The 17,565-nt window shown below is 42.8% G+C and overlaps 3 protein-coding genes across 3 annotated transcripts in view; 2 read left to right on the plus strand and 1 right to left on the minus strand.

Annotated features, from left to right (window-relative positions):
• Positions 1 to 3,625, plus strand: part of LOC109647185 (endophilin-A1-like) — a 10,556-nt gene extending 6,931 nt beyond the window's left edge. The window contains exon 9 of the mRNA XM_069518881.1: positions 1 to 3,625. This exon is cut by the window's left edge and continues 1,244 nt beyond it. The gene's annotated coding sequence lies outside the window, so the exon portion shown is untranslated.
• Positions 3,626 to 4,801: 1,176 nt separating this feature from the next.
• LOC109644558 (acidic leucine-rich nuclear phosphoprotein 32 family member B-like) lies at positions 4,802 to 10,549 on the plus strand. The gene is made up of 7 exons (XM_020109962.2): positions 4,802 to 4,989; positions 6,656 to 6,805; positions 7,666 to 7,788; positions 7,935 to 8,121; positions 8,494 to 8,588; positions 8,729 to 8,798; positions 9,043 to 10,549. Exons 1-7 carry the CDS (start codon positions 4,936 to 4,938, stop codon positions 9,117 to 9,119), a joined length of 756 nt encoding a protein of 251 aa, XP_019965521.1. The 5' UTR covers positions 4,802 to 4,935; the 3' UTR covers positions 9,120 to 10,549.
• Positions 10,550 to 11,334: 785 nt separating this feature from the next.
• Positions 11,335 to 16,043, minus strand: coro2ab (coronin 2Ab). Its single transcript, XM_069518882.1, has 13 exons — positions 15,834 to 16,043; positions 15,299 to 15,415; positions 14,986 to 15,135; positions 14,518 to 14,718; positions 14,313 to 14,429; positions 13,857 to 13,961; positions 13,653 to 13,749; positions 12,944 to 13,059; positions 12,761 to 12,851; positions 12,507 to 12,667; positions 12,182 to 12,349; positions 12,023 to 12,091; positions 11,335 to 11,535 (listed from the first exon to the last, which is right to left on the minus strand). The coding sequence occupies exons 1-13, from the start codon at positions 16,032 to 16,034 to the stop codon at positions 11,470 to 11,472; spliced, it is 1,659 nt and encodes a 552-aa protein (XP_069374983.1). The 5' UTR covers positions 16,035 to 16,043; the 3' UTR covers positions 11,335 to 11,469.
• Between the last annotated feature and the right edge of the window lie 1,522 nt (positions 16,044 to 17,565).

A 17,565-nucleotide genomic window follows, 5' to 3' on the forward strand; every position in this document is an offset into this window, starting at 1 on the left:
TTTTTCTTTCCGTGCTAAATCCAGTATTTTTTGTGTATTGTGTGGAGTCGTCTTCTTCGTGGCTTTTGCATGCAGGACTGCGTGAACAGTGGTAGCTGCTCTTATCATCTTCACTCCAGAACCCAAGTTCCTTGAGTGTTCAACCTTGTTCCTTTTCACTGCCTTGCAAAAGGGCACTTGAGTCGTTGACGATCTTCCACTGCCACGACCAACTGGGAAAACCCACATACAGGACGACCTACTGCTCATTTCTTTTTTAATTTCTGTGTCAGCGTCTTTACTTCTGATGAATATTCAACAACCCACATGTGGAAACCCCAAAGTTCTCTGAAGTTCAGGACATTTTTCTTGAAACATTAGCGTCACTAGAATTTTGAGTCCTGGTAAAATTTTGAAACCTCCAGGTTTGTGTTTTAGTCTGGACAAACAGAAACTGAGACCTTTTGAAACAATGCCGCGGACTCGCCGATTGGTTCTTATCAGTCACATGAGTCAGTCACATGACTCAATGATAGCCAGAAATGAGCGAGCGACAGTCGTCTTCGAGCAGTTGTCAGCGACCGGTCGAGTGTTTTGGTGGAGGAGCTTTGATGAGGGGGTCGACGAGAGGGGGAGGGATTCAAAGTATAGCCTGTTCCTGCTCGCAGCTCTCGGATTACCAATCATAGCTTTAAGGGAAATTGGATAAAATGACATCTGAATATTCAAAACTGAAATTATTGTTTCACTACTGGTTGTAACCATTATCCATGATAGTTTTCTGTGTGCGTCACATGCAGGATGAAGTGCAGTAGCTATAACACTTTCTACTCTAGCTATGAATATTATCAGCAGTATTCAGGGGCCCACTCTGAGACCTTGAAGCTCATTAACAATTCAAGTATTTATCACGTATTCGCTCAAACAGAATGACGTTTCACAGACAGTGCTAACCTTCAGTTTACGTGAAGTCGCTTGTTACTCCAAACTTTTCAGTTTTGCATTTCGGCGTTTATGGCTTGATGCTAACGAGTCGATGAGGAGTTTCTGTTCAAAGGCTTCAAACATGAAGGACTAATTATTAAATTCATGACTTGTTGGAAACATCGTGGTGTCGTGTTCATACCGACTCTTATGATCGGGTCAGAGATGTGACTGTGATGTGAACAGACTGAAGTTAACAACGTTGATTAAATGATTGTTCTCATAACTTGTTAAAACAAAAACCTAAATGTTTGAATATTTGATATGTAGAAAAATATTGTTTGATTAAAAATGAAAGGGTTTTTCCATCCAGGTGTTATTTAGTACGTGGTCAAACGTCCGCAGGAATATATGCTAGTGTGGCTAACGCTACTGTGCCTGGTGTGGCTAACCAGCTAGCCCTTCGCTTAACATTCCCGCACTTGTGCTTTGGTGATACACTGTTAATACAACGTAAAATATTTAGTGCCTGAAAAGAGAATATCTCAACATCGTAACACATTCTTAAAACCACAGAGAAAACATTGTGAACTGCACGAAGCGATGTTTTTAACACAGCATTTTTATCCAGTCTTTTATTGCTTTAAATATGAAACTGTCCCACAATTACTGTAATACACTATAAACAAATATAGTTCAATAATTGGTGTGTACATTTCTACGAGCAGGAGTTTACAGGCAGTGACTGGACCAACAAACCACATGATGCAAAGAACTTAAGAACTTATACAGAATGTTTCCACTCGACGTGTTCGAAGGTTTATCATCTCAAAATTTCAAAGATAACTTTTGATTTTAAAAATATTCAAATTCTTAATCTTTGTATTGTGAAGATGAAATCAGAATTATTTTACTCCAAAATATCACTGATACCATTTTTGATTCAGGGATAAAAAGTGTTTTAATGGTTTTTCTGACACAAACAGTAACAATGAAAACGAATCTATCAGCTGTTGATTGATCACAAAGACAATAAATGATGATTAATCAATCAAATGAAAGGTTTCGATAAGAAGAAGAGATGGTTCTGAAACAATCTATCTATCTATCTATCTATCTATCTATCCATCCATCTATCTATCTATCTATCTATCTATCTATCTATCTATCTATCTATCTATCTATCTATCTATCCATCTATCCATCCATCTATCTATCTATCTATCTATCTATCCATCCATCTATCTATCTATCTATCTATCTATCTATCTATCTATCTATCTATCTATCTATCTATCTATCTATCTATCTATCTATCTATCTATCTATCTATCTATCTATCTGTCTTATCTATCTATCTATCTATCTATCTATCTATCTATCTGTCTTATCTATCTATCTATCTATCTATCTATCTATCTATCTATCTATCTATCTATCTATCTATCTATCTATCTATCTATCTATCTATCTATCTATCCATCTCTCTCTCTCTCTCTCTCTGTCTGTCCATCCATTTACCCCTTTCTGTCTCTCTCTCTCTCTCTCTCTCTAAATCATGTGACAACAACACAATAACAAACTTTGAGCTGAAACTCATTTTTCTTCCAGTTAATTTATCTTGTAGTTGTTTTTTTACGTTTGACTTGCTCACGCTCTTTGTGTGACGCTCTTCTTCAAACTACCAAGTGCTTTAAGAGTCTCTGAACTTTCTTGAATCTGATTTTAATTTAATTTTCTCTGGTTGTTGTCTCGTCTTTTCTTCGGAGCTGGTTTCTTCTCAGTGGTGAACAGTATTTGAACCTCAATGAGGGACTTGTTGTGTTTCCCTGCACTTCCCCCTCTCACCTCCATGAGGCTCAGATCTCGGCCACGTTACGTCTCAATTCAACGTCCACTCTGGGACTGACGGATCTGTTGCTCAGCAACAAACTGTTGTTTGAAAGATCCACAACAGCCTTTGAGTCTCTCGGTGTTCAAATGGAAGCAGAATGAAAGTGTTGTGGAGTTTTATGAAAAATCCAGTTTGACATTCGATGGTTCAGAGAAGTCTCTTGTGTCTGGATGTTGAATATGACGCCAGGACACAGTTAGCTTAGCTTAGCTAAGCAAAAAGTCAGGGACCAGGGGAAATCAACGAGCCCTGTACTTTAACCAATGGACATGATAGATCTCATTGGTCTCATGCGTATATTTGTGAAAATGTCTAATTGTGTCTTCGGGGAGTTTTGAGCACAACCACAACTTTTATTCTTTTAAATTCAGAACATTTGAAATAAAAAACAATGACCCTCTTGATCACGGAATCGTTTTGTAAAATCAGACTGAACCAAAGAGATGAGGTTAGAGAACCTTTGTGGAATTGAACCGTGGTTTCTGTGACGTGGCCTCGCTCTGACCTGTGGCTGTTCCATGAAACTGTTTGTATAAAATATAATGTATATGTATAAAACTGCCCTCAGCCTTTGGAACGTGCTATCTTCTGGTGAGCTGTGTGTGTTAGCATATGCACACGTTGTTGCTGTTTATTTGTGTATTGTACGTATATTTATTTATTTATTTATTCCTGCCTGTTCATTGGTTCGGCAACTGTGTGGGGGAGGGGGTGTGGTTGCCATGATACTAACTGTCGCTCTCAGTGGACGATGATCGAAGACCACTGTACGTTTAACTGCTTCTCGTGAAATATGAACTTTAACGTAATAAAGAAATAAATGATAAATGGTCTGTATTTATATAGAGATAGATTGATGATGGATGGATGGATAGACAGACAGACAGACAGACAGATAGATAGATAGACTGATGAACAGATAGATAGACGGATGGATAGATAGATAGATAGATAGATAGATAGATAGATAGATAGATAGATAGATAGATAGATAGACTGATGAACAGATAGATGGATGGATGATCTGTTTGTGTGTAATTCTCCTATATAACCGCTAGTGGCGCTGTAGAACCTTGTTTCCCGCCTGCAGTCGTTTCCCTCCTTTTACAAAAACATGTGATGCTTTCAAATGCACCTAAAAAAAACAACTTTACAGACTCAATGCGAATTTAACTAATGAAACAGTTTTTGAACATATTCACACTGTTCACTGGTTCAAACCATAGACTGTATATAAAAACAGAAAAACACGAGCATGACTCACTCACTGGGTTTGATTCTCTGGAATATAACACATCACATGTTATATGTATTTTACCTTTTAACATTTTGAGACTGAACGCGAGTTAAATGAATGTAGTTGAGTTAAACAAAGACGATTTCCCCCCTGAAATGTAGAAAGAGATATATTAACCAGAACTGTACCTCAGTACATGTATATATATATATATACATATATATATATATATATATATATATATATATACATGTACTTTGATTCTGAATAAAACAATAATTCAAGGATGTTTTCTACAAACTAAGTTTTAAGAACATTGAAAGAAGAAAAAATAAGTTATTATGCTGTGTAATGAGTAAAAATGTATTTTGAATATGAGAAAGGTCAGATTTAATATGTTTTATTATTATTATTGTTTTAGTTTATATTCTATTAAAACTATTATTAGTTTAATCGTCAATGTGCGTTTGAAATCTCAAATTTCTGATATTTTCTAGAACAATTAAAAGCAACAAACGGTTTGACCCACTTTTAAAGCGCGCCACGGGCGCGTGTCCGTGCGCGTTCATGACCTGGATCAAGTTGTCCGTGCGTACCGGAAATAAAACATGTACACTTCAGAATAAAACTTTGGTGTGAAAGAAAGCGAGCGTGAAACGTGCGGGATGTTTGTTTTAATGAAAAACTGACAACATGACGTCACGAAGGTGAAACACTGCGTGTGATGGAAACTCGACCGTAACAACAAATGATTCACTTCCGGTTTGGATCCACGCTGCTCTGCGTTGAAAAGCTTCCCGGAAGTGTCGTGTTGTTGTGGGGACGCGCTTCACGCTGGTTCCTCGTGTTGAAGCAGAAACACGCGGGTTCGTGCGCAGACACGAGGAAGAAGCTGAGGACCATGGACATGAAGAAGAGGGTCTCCTTAGAGCTGCGACACCGGTCACCCACAGAGGTGAGGCCGGGCCCGGGGCTCGTGTGGCGGGTTGTTGGTGGGAGGCGCTGCGGGGTAACGTTAGGAGCACATGGCGCCTGCAGCCGCCGAACTGAGCCGAACTGTGTTTCCTCCTCCGAACAAACCTCCGAACAATGAACTAACTCTTTCTGTGCATTTACGTCAGATTTATCAAAGTGTTCACTTCTCTGCCCGGAGATCCGCGCTCACTGACCCGGTTCACCGCCTCTCCCCAGCGGCTTGTCCCCGCGTCTTTCACCGCGTCTTGTTTCCATCATCTACGTCTTGACTTTGTCTTTATCCAGCTCGTCTCCTACTTTACTCACCCCTTCATTCACCCCTTCATTCACCCCTTCATTCATCACTCTTTGATTTCTCCATGTGTCACTTTACTGGTCACTTTGTTCAGCTGCTGGTGTTTGAGTGAAATGAATTAAACATGTGAGGCGGACATACGTTTGTCTGGGGCCTGGCTAATGCCTGGAGTCACCTGGAAGTGAGAGGGCGGTGTGCGTTGTTCCAAGCTTGTTGAACAGAACACGAAGTTGTGCTTCGATCTCAGAACTGTGAATCTATCTCAGTTCGTTCTGAGAATCCCGCGTGAAGCTGGAGCTTTCAAAGTGAAACAGACTCGTCACGTTCACATATTAACAAACAAACATGGACGCTGCCGATATCGGCGCCACTCCAGAGATTAGTCGGAGCCCGTGTGCTGAAGGCGCGGGGCCAGCAGCGTGCTAGCTGCTAGCATGCTACAGAGGCTCCAGTGTGAGCTCGGGTTCGGACACGGTTCCCCGGGTTTATCCCGATGTGGAGCGGGTTCAGATCGGGGGCCGGGCGGCCTGTTGTCGGTGGGTTGTGTTGCAGAGCCCGGGAGGAGCAGCGTTAGTTAGCGGGGAGTTAGCAGCGGAGCTAACCGAGCAGCATCACATGTGTCCGGAGTTTACAAACACACCGGGACCGGTTCCAACATGAAGCTGCAGACTCCTGCTCTCTGAGCGGCGTCCTCCTCAGGAGCACACTTACGTTTTCATTCCACCTTAAAACCATCTGCAGATGAAAGGTTTAAAATCTCCTGGTGAACACGTGGATCCACATTATTCCACCTTAAAGCAGCAGTTTGATGGCGGAGTGAATATGGAGAATGTGTCCTCTTCACCCTGAACGTCTCCTTGTGTCCCCTCGTCCTTGTTGCTGATTCTTGTAAGAACATCTGGCCTCGTCCTCATGTAAACATCTGTTACCAAGGACAACGGGCTCAGTGACACTGATTCTCCATCTTGTTTCTGCCATGTGACCAGAATCAGTCTCAGCCAGCGTCTACGTTTCAAACATCAGTTTCTCTTCGTCCAGACTAAAACGCAGACTCAGATTTTTCAAACTGGAAAATCAGCAACATTTACACATTTCAGTTTTAACTAAAACTCCAGAGATGAGACGACGTCAGACTAATCTCTAGAGTTTATATTTATATATATTCAAACTAAAGCTGTGGATGTAGCCTGGAGTGGGGGGGGGGGGGGGGTGTGGAACTGTTACTTCTCTTATGCTCTGAACTAGCAGGTAAATCTGACTAAAGGTTCAAGGACTCGGTTTCATCGTCAGGACAGTTTCACTTTCTTGCTGAGTCGTCAACGAATGGCTGACTAACGCTCCGCCCCCTCAGGTGCAGGAGCTGGTTCTGGACAACTGTCGCTCCAGTGAAGGGAAGATCGAGGGGATCACGGAGGAGTTCTCCAACCTGGAGCTGCTGAGCCTCATCAACGTCGGCCTGACCAGCGTCGCAGACCTGCCCAAACTGGACAAACTGAAGAAGGTAAGAGGAAGTGCACGAACCCGCCTCGTCCTCTGACGTAGCACGACCACGTGAACGACAGCGTGTGTGTTTAAACTGATCTAAGATAAAAACCATCATGTTAACAACATTAAATCTGTTTCTACCTCATGGGACACGTTTTGTTACATGCGCTCAAAAGTCTTAGTCTCAACAGAGATGAGAAAAGAAGCAGGAGGCCTCACTCTGTTGGCTATTTCCACCATCAGCTGGACAAAACACAAAAGAAGTCATCAAATAAACAAGAAAGTTAGAATTCAAAAGTATTAACTGAAAAATCTGACGAGTGAGCTCATCTCGTTTCTTCTGGTTGTTGAGAGTTTCACTTGATGAGCTGTTCGTTCTGCCTCCTGTTTATAGAACTCACATCGATAGAAGAATTTTTATAACTTATTTACTCACAGAACCTTTAAGCTGAAGACATTAAGCATTTGAAGATCCTCCAGGAAATGACATCACAGGAAGTAAAAGTACCAACGTAGATACTTGAGGAACATTTCCACTGCAGAGGTCCGAGAGTTGATGAACACGTGTTAAATCACATTCAAATGTCTTCTGGTTAAAAAGGACGAAAGATTTCACTTTGAACTTATAACAAACTCGACTTAAAAATCTTCTTCTTGTTCACATCAAAGCAGGAAACAAATATAAATAAAACAGAAGCGACAAACTCGTACAATGAACTAAAGACAAAATACCAAACTGACAAACCTCAAATATTTCAATCATTTTTCTCTTGGTCTTAACTCAAAGTGAAAATCGTCAGAGTCAGAAACTTTCCCCCTCGTTTGATCAGACGTTTGTTTTCAGTGAATGAAATGAACGTTTTCCTCCATCTGCAGCTGGAGCTCAGTGACAACAGGATATCAGGCGGTCTGGAGGTCCTGGCCGAGCGACTGGTGAATCTAACGCACCTCAACCTCAGCGGGAACAAGTTCAAAGATATCAGCACCCTGGAGCCCCTGGTGGGTGGAGTTAGCTCATCATCAGCCTCGTCATCCCTTATTGAATAAATATAAATGATAATTAAATATTACTCTGCCCTGACTGAGCTGGAATTGTGTTGGATCCTGAGTCGCAGCTGTGACAACGTGTGTCGTCTCCCCAACAGAAAAAGTTGCCTCAGCTAAAGAGTCTGGACCTGTTCAACTGCGAGGTGACAAACCTGGCCGACTACAGAGAGTCCATCTTCAAGCTCCTCCCCCAGCTCACCTACCTGGACGGCTACGACATCGACGACTGCGAAGCGTCCGATTCTGACGGAGAGGGAGACGGCATCGAGGACGAGGACGAAGAGGGTGAGGCTCAATGGATAGAATTTATTATTCTGTCTAAGAATCTGTTGATTAGTGTTTAATCCAAATATAATCGTTGAACCATCGATTCAATGATCGAATGTTTTCAAGCAGAAATGTGAAACTTTGACTCAGATAATATTAAAGATAATCTTAAAGTAAGAAACATCAAATTATATCAAAAATTCAGTTCAATTGATGAATCTTTTCATGATTTTTATTGATTAATCGAGTCTGTTTTGTTTTCCAGTCGTGTTCTGATCCAATGCTCTCAAACACGAATCCTTTTTATCGTGAACCATCCTGTGTCGTCCACCTTTGAATCTTTTTGAAATTTGTCGTCGTCGTGTTTAAATGACTCAGCCTGTTTTCCAGAGGGAGACTCGGAGGACTTTGAGGAAGAGGAGGAGGAGGATGAAGAGGACGTTGTGGCTGAAGAAGATGATGATGACGACAGCGCTGATGAAGAGGTGAGTCTGAAGTTTAACACTCACTCGATATTCCCACTGTAATGATGTGTGCTGTACCTTGTGGAGCAGCAGAGGGCGCTGTTGATCTTCCCCTTGTGTCGGTAAGTGTTGAGAATAATGAGACGAACTTCTGTCTCCAGGACGGAGAAGTGAACGGAGACGTCGACAGTGAGGATGATGACGAGGATGAAGACGATGAGGAGGACGATGGTGAGTGATACCTCGTCACCTTTTCATTAATAAACACGTTCATTTTGAAAACTCAGTTTGTGACCTATCGCTGCAGCTCTTTCCAAAACCCGTTAAATAAATACATCTGTGACACGCACGCTCTCGACCAATCAGGAGCCAGTCTCAGCTGTCAGTCATGACGTCTCTTATGTGTCTATAAATAGAATATGTCGCTGCCACAGTTGAGATAATGATGAAACTCTGGATAAATTTCCCTCCACAGACGAAGACTCGTCTCCGGCCAAAGGAGAGAAGAGGAAAAGGGACCCGGAGGACGACGAGGACGAGGACGATGATTAGGATCCAAAGAGACTCTGCAAACCCGCTGACCTCTCGCCCGGTGACCCCACCCACCTCCGACACTGGCCCCTCCCTCTCTCCCTCCCTCCCCCCCACTCGGCCGACTCCTGGGCTGCGTCCCTGTTCTGACACTGGTCTCCTCCTCTGGGCTCTCGTCATCTCACAGATCGAAACAACCTGCGTTAACATCGATCAGGGTTTTGTCCTGATCCCAGTTTTTTAGTCCTCATCCCACAGTTTGAATCTTTAATGCGTAATAAAATCCAATTTAATCAACTCACTCACCGTCAATCTGGTCATCAAAAGATTCTGATAATAACCCGCAAGAACTTTTTTACTTCCTGGCGTCTTCACACATTTATCTCCATCTCCGTTTTTTTTTATAAATGATGTTTATCTGCCGATCATTTGTCACCATTAATCATTTTAATGTCTGATTATTCTAAACGTCTTTTAGAAGCTGGAATCAGACATTTCATCGTTTTTTGTCTTTTCAATTGACAAATAAACAGTCGAGTGATTATCACAGTCGCTGCAGATAAATACTCTGATCAACTCATCGAGTGACTTGTTTGAGTCCAGGACGGATCAAACTGAGCTCCAGATCGTTTCCTCTGTGACGTCTTTATTTCTCCACATGCAGCCGAACACTGTTCGATCTGAACTTTATTCAGGGATCACGTTTTGTGTCTCAAGCTTTTTCTCAGAATAAAGAATGAAACAGAACCTTGGATGAAAAATTTAATGTTAAATTTTTCGAGAGCTACATCTCGACAGCCGGCAGGAAACTTCAGGATGTGATGTCACAAGGAGAAGTCGATTTTAGCTCCCTCTTTGTTTTTCCAGATCACAAACCATCTCGATCACATTTGCTAAATCCGCCGTCTTCAGGACGTTTCCTCGTTGGTGAACGATGTTAACAGAATGTGAGAAATGACACGTTTGGGTTGTTTCTTTTGAAGGAGATGGAGCAAGGGCTCATGGGAGGTAACGGCACTTTTGGGATGCACAAAAACAACCTCCCACTTTCCATCCTTCCCTCTATGACATCATCACTCTGTTCTGTGATGTCACTGACGGACGACCCCCACCCCCCACCCCATTCTATTCCCCCGAGGCCGAGCGCGCTCAGGGCAAACTGTTCTCTCTCTCCCTCTCTCTCTCTCTCTCTTTGCCAACAGAGCTTTTTAAAAGAAATATTTTTTCAGAGAAATTGTTTTTGTTTAATTTTGTATGGTTGTCTGGGGACACGCTCTCTCTTCATCTCTCTCTCCCTCTCTTCTTTTCTCTCCAGGAGAGATCCAGTCGTTCCTTCATACTTACACTGACTAGTTGAATTTGTGTTTTTTTTTTTTTTACTTTCTGTAAGTTAAAGGAAAAAACTAATAAAAAAACAAAAAGGACTTTGTAAATAAAATCTTAACATTTTGCTCCTGGTGTCTCTCTCTCTCTCTCTCTCCCCCTCTCTCCTCTCGTTTTCCACAAACTGAGTTTCTTCTTCTCGGAGCAGAATAATCGTGAAACGTTTAAATTCACTAGATGCAGAATTGTATACTCTAACATCATCCTCTCTATATGTTTATCATATTTATATATATTTGTTTATTGTGAATTATTCAGAACAAAATGCAGCAGAGTGTTTTCTTCATCTCTGGTGATCTTGTGTCGGTGGTTCAGTAGTTTTTGTGTCTTTCTGCTTGTAGAAAGTAAATAAGTTAAGATCCTCAGAAAGACGATGTTGTACATAGTTTGTACAGGAGAAAAAAACCTGAGCTTTTTAGAATGAAGTTGTGATTTGACTCGGTCGTGGTAGATGGAGATGTTTAAAAGAGGAATGTTCAGCAAAAGTTATTTAAGTTTCACAAATAACAAGACTCAGGAAACGATTGTGTAAGAAAGTGAGTCAACTCTATATTTTTATTTTTCATTACATTGTAACTTCTAGTAATAGTTCAACTTTGTTTTCAAGTACAACTTTCTCCTTGTAAGGTTATGACGTACTTGTGAATACTCAGATCAGGATATCGTCTATCTGCTCTACTAGAGTTCATCTCTCCAACCATAAATCCAGATGAAACCAGATTCAACTAAATCCAGATTTCTATTTGATTGTCCAGCTCACTAACGAGGATTCATGGAATATTCTAAGAAGTTAAGAACATAAGTTTTAACAATTAGTGTTAATTAACCAAGTGTTTGTGTGTGGTCTGATTAGATGATTAACAATAATCAATCCAAGAAATCAGACGTGACGCAGAACTTAGCATTGAAAGTGAATCTATTAACGTGTTAAAAAGTCGGGTTTGTTTTGTTTTGTGTGGAAACGTCAGCTGAGGTTCGATTGGTTGAATCAGAAAGTCGCTCTCATGTTGTTTCTGGTGTTTGTGATCTCCAGCTCCAGTTGAGCGATTCTCACCTGCAGAGCCAAAATAAAAAGTCTTCATCAGTGTCGTTACATGATCAGGCCACAGGAGGCAGCACTGTGTCGTTTTCTGCATAAATTCAACGAATGATCACATTTTTAACGGCTCGTGTGGCGGAGACCAAATGTTCAGCTGTTGTTTACCCTCGCTTCTGATCTCGACGCTAAATAAAGATGGACGACACGTCTCCACTTCCTCCCCTTTTAAAATATCTCTGATACAAACGCCATCTTGTGCTTTTGACGTCATTTGCAGTTGTGTTTGTGGAGTCGAGCCGTGATGTTGAGGTCCCGCCCCTGACCTGTCACAACTATCAGCTGTCAATCATGACCGGTTTTGGCTATACTGCAGCCAGCCACCAGGGGCCGATTGAGACGCGTTGGCTTAGCTTTTGGGAGCTGTCCTGTCGTCCATCTTTATTTCCAGACTATGATTCTGTTAACGTTGTCAGGTTTGAGAATGACGGAGGTAAATACTGACGTCTCTCTGACTGAGTCGCTCCCTCAGGCCTCTGATCTCGTCTTGCTGCCTGTAAAACGTTTGCAGGAGCTGAAAAACCAAGAACAAGTTTCTCGTCACTCAGAAGGAGAACGTGGCCCAAAGGTTCTCTGATAATTGATATGTCTCGTTAATGCTCGCCTCGCTCTCGGTGGTGGGCGGCGGCCTCTCTGCAGGCTCGCAGCAGTGTGGGGTGCAGCAGTACATCCACAGCGGGACCTGGGTCTCATCTGGTTGCCACCCCGACAGGTCGCTCAGGTCTCTTTGGTATTTGGCGTCCTGGTAGGCCAGCTGCTCCCGGAGGAACGCCTAGAGAGAGATGATCAGCATTCAGCAGCTTGTGAAGCTTAGATTCGACATCTTTGACCTTTTCGGTTAAAGGAGGGAGTTTTGATTGTCGGTTCCACGGTGAAGTACTTTTTTTTTACCTTCTGGTACAAGGTCCAAGCCACAGTCACAGTTTTACCTCTTCTATTACGTCCACATGTGTCCCAGTCAGCGCACCCACAGCTGGGCTCATCTGGAATCTGAGGTTGCTCAGCTGCCTCACCACACCCTTCTCAGCTGGGGTTTCTGGGTAAGGGTTGGCTACTCGAGTCGCAGGCTTCAGTGACATCCGCACGGGTCCTGACCGAGATGTGAGAGACGGGTTTTTGTGAGAGAAACAGGATGTAGCCAACCTGTGAACTGCTTTGAATCAAAGCACTGGTGGTTACTGACCCCTGTCGATCCCTGACAGCCACTCCTGAGCCGTCATGGCCGCCTGGTTTCCAGCCGTCATCGGGTACAGATCCTCTTGGAAAACATCCGACTGCAAGAACAGTTTTTTTTTTTCATATAAACATATATATATATAAACTTATATATAAATATATTAACACATTAGATTTCCTTTATGCTAACTTCTTTTCGGGGTACGATCATGGACAATGGCTCCACCAGGTCTTTGACAGCAATCAGACGATAGAATCGGAAAACCTCGCACACGCTAACGTCCAGGCCACGTTTTGGCATCACTCCTGAAAGGTGAGAGGACGTTTGGACTTTTTATAGAAAGAAAAATCAATCGTGGTGAAGATAGATAGCTGATGTAAATATTCCTGTTATATATCAGTTGGTCTCTTTCCTATGATGAGTCTTGTAGATATCGACTTGATGTTATTCTAAACCAAGTTTATCGTGAGCAGAGGTTGGTGGTAGCACGTTACACGTACCTGAGTAATTATTTAAATAAATTGTACTTCTGAGAGTAGTTGATTTGTGAATACTTTTTACTCCTAATGACATTTATAATGAAAACAACAACTTGTACTTGAGTTGTTATAATTCTAAAGTAACAATACTTCTACTTGAGTACTGTTTCAGTTTACTCGTCCCACCACTGTTTGTAAGTTTGTCTTTTTCAAACAATGGTTTAGCTAGCTAGCTTGTGCTGGTATAGCTCACATTAGTTGGTCTTTTCCTAAACTAATATTCTTCGTTAAATGGTTTGTTTGAGAAAACGAGACAGACGAACAGTAAATATTTGTCTCATCCATCCTTTGTACGTTATTGGAGTTTATTCAGTATCGTAAGTTTACGTTAGTTGTACGTGTTGTGTGTTTGATCTCACCGAGTCCTTTCTGTGGCTGCAGGGACCGGAACTCCCCGAGGAAGCTCATGTACGGTTTCTCAGCGCTCAGCTCGTAGAACCGGATGTTCCCGTCGCCCTGCGGCACAAACACAATATCTGAGGTAGAGTCTGATCATCTGGGGATTTAATGACACAACAGTGTGAAGACACGATTTCAAACAGCAACCATCTGCACTGAATGACCTTTCCAGCCAAGTAGAGCATGTGAGTGTCGGGGTCGTAGAACGGAAAGAGGACTCCGGCAGAACCGTCCAAATCCTCCTCGTACAGAGGCTCAGATAAGTTGTTCTACAAACAGACACACAGCGAAGACGAGAACCAAACAACGTCTGTTTGAATGGTAAGATTCATTTGTCGGTTTCAAATATTCAGACACGTACTCGCTTCATCCGAAGGAAACACACTCACATCGAGGTGGTTAGCGTACTCTGGAACCTTCTTATCTAGTAAATATAAACAACATAAAACCTGTTTGTGTTGCAGAAGCTGCTGATTGTTGGAAGTTAAGTATAAGTATGTATTATATATTATAATATTTGTAGTAGTATAAATGCAGACATGTCTACTGCGAGTAAATCTATTTCATACACCTGTCAATCAATCAGTCAATGAATCTACTGAATGTGACGTGTGTCTCACTGGGTCCCAGAGGACGATCTGTCTGTGGTTCCAGGGCGAGCTGCCAGTGGACAGAAGCATCTTCAACCCTCTGATGTATAAAACCTTACTGGCCCTGTGGGACCTGTTTCTGGACACCTGCAGAAACATCGGTAATATTATCAAAAATGTTGTTTTCTGTTTTCAGTCGAATCGCACAGAAAAATCAACCGCTTCCAAAACACACTTGTAAAATCTTTCCTGTCCTCGGGTCCAGGACTCGAACCCGTCTGTCTTTGGACGAGACCGCCAACCTGCTGCCATCGCTGTTGAAGCTGACGGACAGCAGCAGCGCCTCAGACGGGTAGCGGTGGTGGACGGGCATCAGAACCACGCGGACCGGGAGCCTGATCACTGCACCTGCCTGGGACACGTCCCAGAGGAGGACCTGGGACAAAGAGACGGACTCAGGGCTGAAGGTGAAACACTGATCTCTTTAACGGCTTCAATCAACACGGTGACATTAGACTGAACCACATGTTAAAAAGATTCTGCTGAAAACCTTGAAAATACATTTTGGGTGACACAACTGGCCCAGAATGAAAATGTGAACAGGAAGTGACACAAATACAGATGTGATGTCTTTTCAATCATTTCAACATTTCAACATTCAGTCACATCTGTAATTCTGCCACGGACCAATGAGGCTCCTGACCTTGTAGTCGTAGGCGGAGCTAAGCAGCAGGTTGTCAGCTGTTGGATGCCACTCAATGAGCCCCACCCTCCTGGAGTGACCAATCAGAGTCTTCCTGGCCTTGGTTAAGTTCTGTTGGACGCCACAGACGGGGATGTCCCAGATCTTAACCTGCGAACACGCACATATCCTGGTTTGTGTCAACTGAACCTCTGATGAACTTAAACTGAACCTCAGTCCGACCTGAAGAGTCTGAATCCACAGCGTTTGAAGAAGATGAATCATAATATTAATGTTAGATTATTATTAATAACTGATAATAACAGGACCGTACGGTGCAGTCCTCGGAGCACGAGGCGACGCAGTGATCGTCAAACGGGTTCCATTTGACGTCCAGGACTCGTCCACTGTGACCACACACCCGGGGGTGCTGAGGATCCACCCTCCCTGTCTGAGAGAGAGAGAGACAGAGGGAGAGAGAGAGAGACAGAGGGAGAGACAGAGGGAGAGAGAGAGAGAGACAGAGGGAGAGAGAGAGGGAGGGAGAGAGAGAAAGAGGGAGAGAGAGAGAGACAGAGGGAGAGAGAGAGAGAGAGACAGAGGGAGAGAGACAGAGGGAGAGAGAGAGAGAGAGACAGAGGGAGAGAGAGAGAGACAGAGAGAGAGAGAAAGAGAGAGAGAGACAGAGGGAGAGAGAGGGAGAGACAGAGGGAGAGAGAGAGAGACAGAGAGAGAGGGAGAGACAGAGGGAGAGACAGAGGGAGAGAGAGGGAGAGAGAGAGAGACAGAGAGAGAGAGAGCAGCTGTTTTACAACACGTTCATTTAATATGAAATTTAAAAAGTTGATCAAAATAATAAACAAACACACATGATGGATGGGCAGGACTAGAAAGGACCCGCCCCCGGCACATTCGGTCACCACGGCGATGAAGCAGGGATTGGCTGAGCAGTGGTGGTTGTCATGGACACTGCGTGTGATTGGCACGCCGTCGTAGCTGTGCTCCTTGGTTGCCGGTTTTCCGAAGATGTGGCGAAACTTTGAGCAGCGGAAAGACGGACGCCACGACATCTACGAGCAAAACACATAAATACTTTTAACTCTTCAGTCAGTACAGGTGTGTGTGTGTGTGTCTGTGTGTGTCTGTGTGTGTGTGTGTGTGTGTGTGTGTGTGTGTGTGAGAGATAATCTCATAATGATGTTGTGGAACTTCAGCTGCTGTATCATTTGCTCTGATCAATAATTTATTCACTCATTATTTTCTTTCATAATCTTATCAATTATAAATCAATTTCTTCAATAACTGAACTATTTAATCATTCAAACACACAAAGTGATAAATCATTCGTCCAGAACGTTCGTCTTTGTCTCGATTAAATATTCAGAAGTTTCACACACACTTCCTGTCGTTAGAAATTCCTCCTGAACTTTGACCTTTGCTGAAACTGGAAAAGATCAGTTTACTGAACCTTTTCTTAAACGTCAGCTTGTTTAGAAACAGACGTCAGAGCTGGTTCCTCCTTTGTTACACAGACATGACAGCTCACAAAGGTCAAATCCTCTCCATCGCCCCCTGGTGGCCGGCTGCAGTATAGGTCATGAATCTCTCCTCCTCCATGTTAGTAGAAAAAAAAATCCAATTAGATGATAAATAAATAAATGTTTGTCAAAGATGGTTTCCGTCAATGTGAAGAAGTGGAGAGACGGCGTCCAGCTTTACGCAGTTTCTGGTAAAAACATGAAGTTACGTAGGGAACTGTCGTGGCTGTGGATCGGTTTACAGCAGCCGATAGTGTGCGTCTGTTGCTAAGTTTATTATTTATAGAGTTAAACCTCGAGGAGACAGACGATGTTTTTACATGTATTTATATCAAACGCCACAGAAACGACATCATCTGTGAGCAGGATTTTCACAACAACTCCCATGATCCCACACTACTTTGTGACATCATCAAACTCGATCTGTTGTTATTGTTTTGATTGAGTGACCCCTAGTGGCCAAACGTACACATGGGAAACTTAAAGGCACCAACAGAAATAGAGTCAGGTTCTTACCTCAGTCACTGGCTCGTACGACTCACTGGTTTCCAGCAACGGTCACTGTGGAAGTTACTGGTTGTACTTGTTGTGTTATTAAACCAACAATCGTTAATTGTAACAAGAATCAAGTAGAACTGCTCCGTCTACAGTCCTGCTGAGTCTGGTGTGTGTGTGTGTGTGTGTGTGTGTGTGTGTGTGTGTTTACTCCTGATCCACGACGTCTGCTCTTTGCTTCCACATTAGTGAAGCTGTTTATGCACGACTGCACGAACAGAAACACTCTGCATCCGATACTACTGCACACACACACACACACACACATCAACACACACACTCACACACACATCAACACACACTCACACACACATCAACACAAACACACTCACACACAAACACACACACGTTGCAACGCTCCATCGTCGACCACACTTTTAATGTGCAGTAAAGATTCTACACATATGTATTTGCAGCAGTTCACAACAGAGACTTTAAATAAAGATGGACGACATAACGCCTCCAAAAGTGAAGTCAAAACGTCTGTATCGCCCCCTGGTGGCTGGCC

This window comes from Paralichthys olivaceus, chromosome 22, assembly GCF_024713975.1.
Source record: "Paralichthys olivaceus isolate ysfri-2021 chromosome 22, ASM2471397v2, whole genome shotgun sequence".
Taxonomy (NCBI): Eukaryota; Metazoa; Chordata; class Actinopteri; order Pleuronectiformes; family Paralichthyidae; genus Paralichthys; species Paralichthys olivaceus.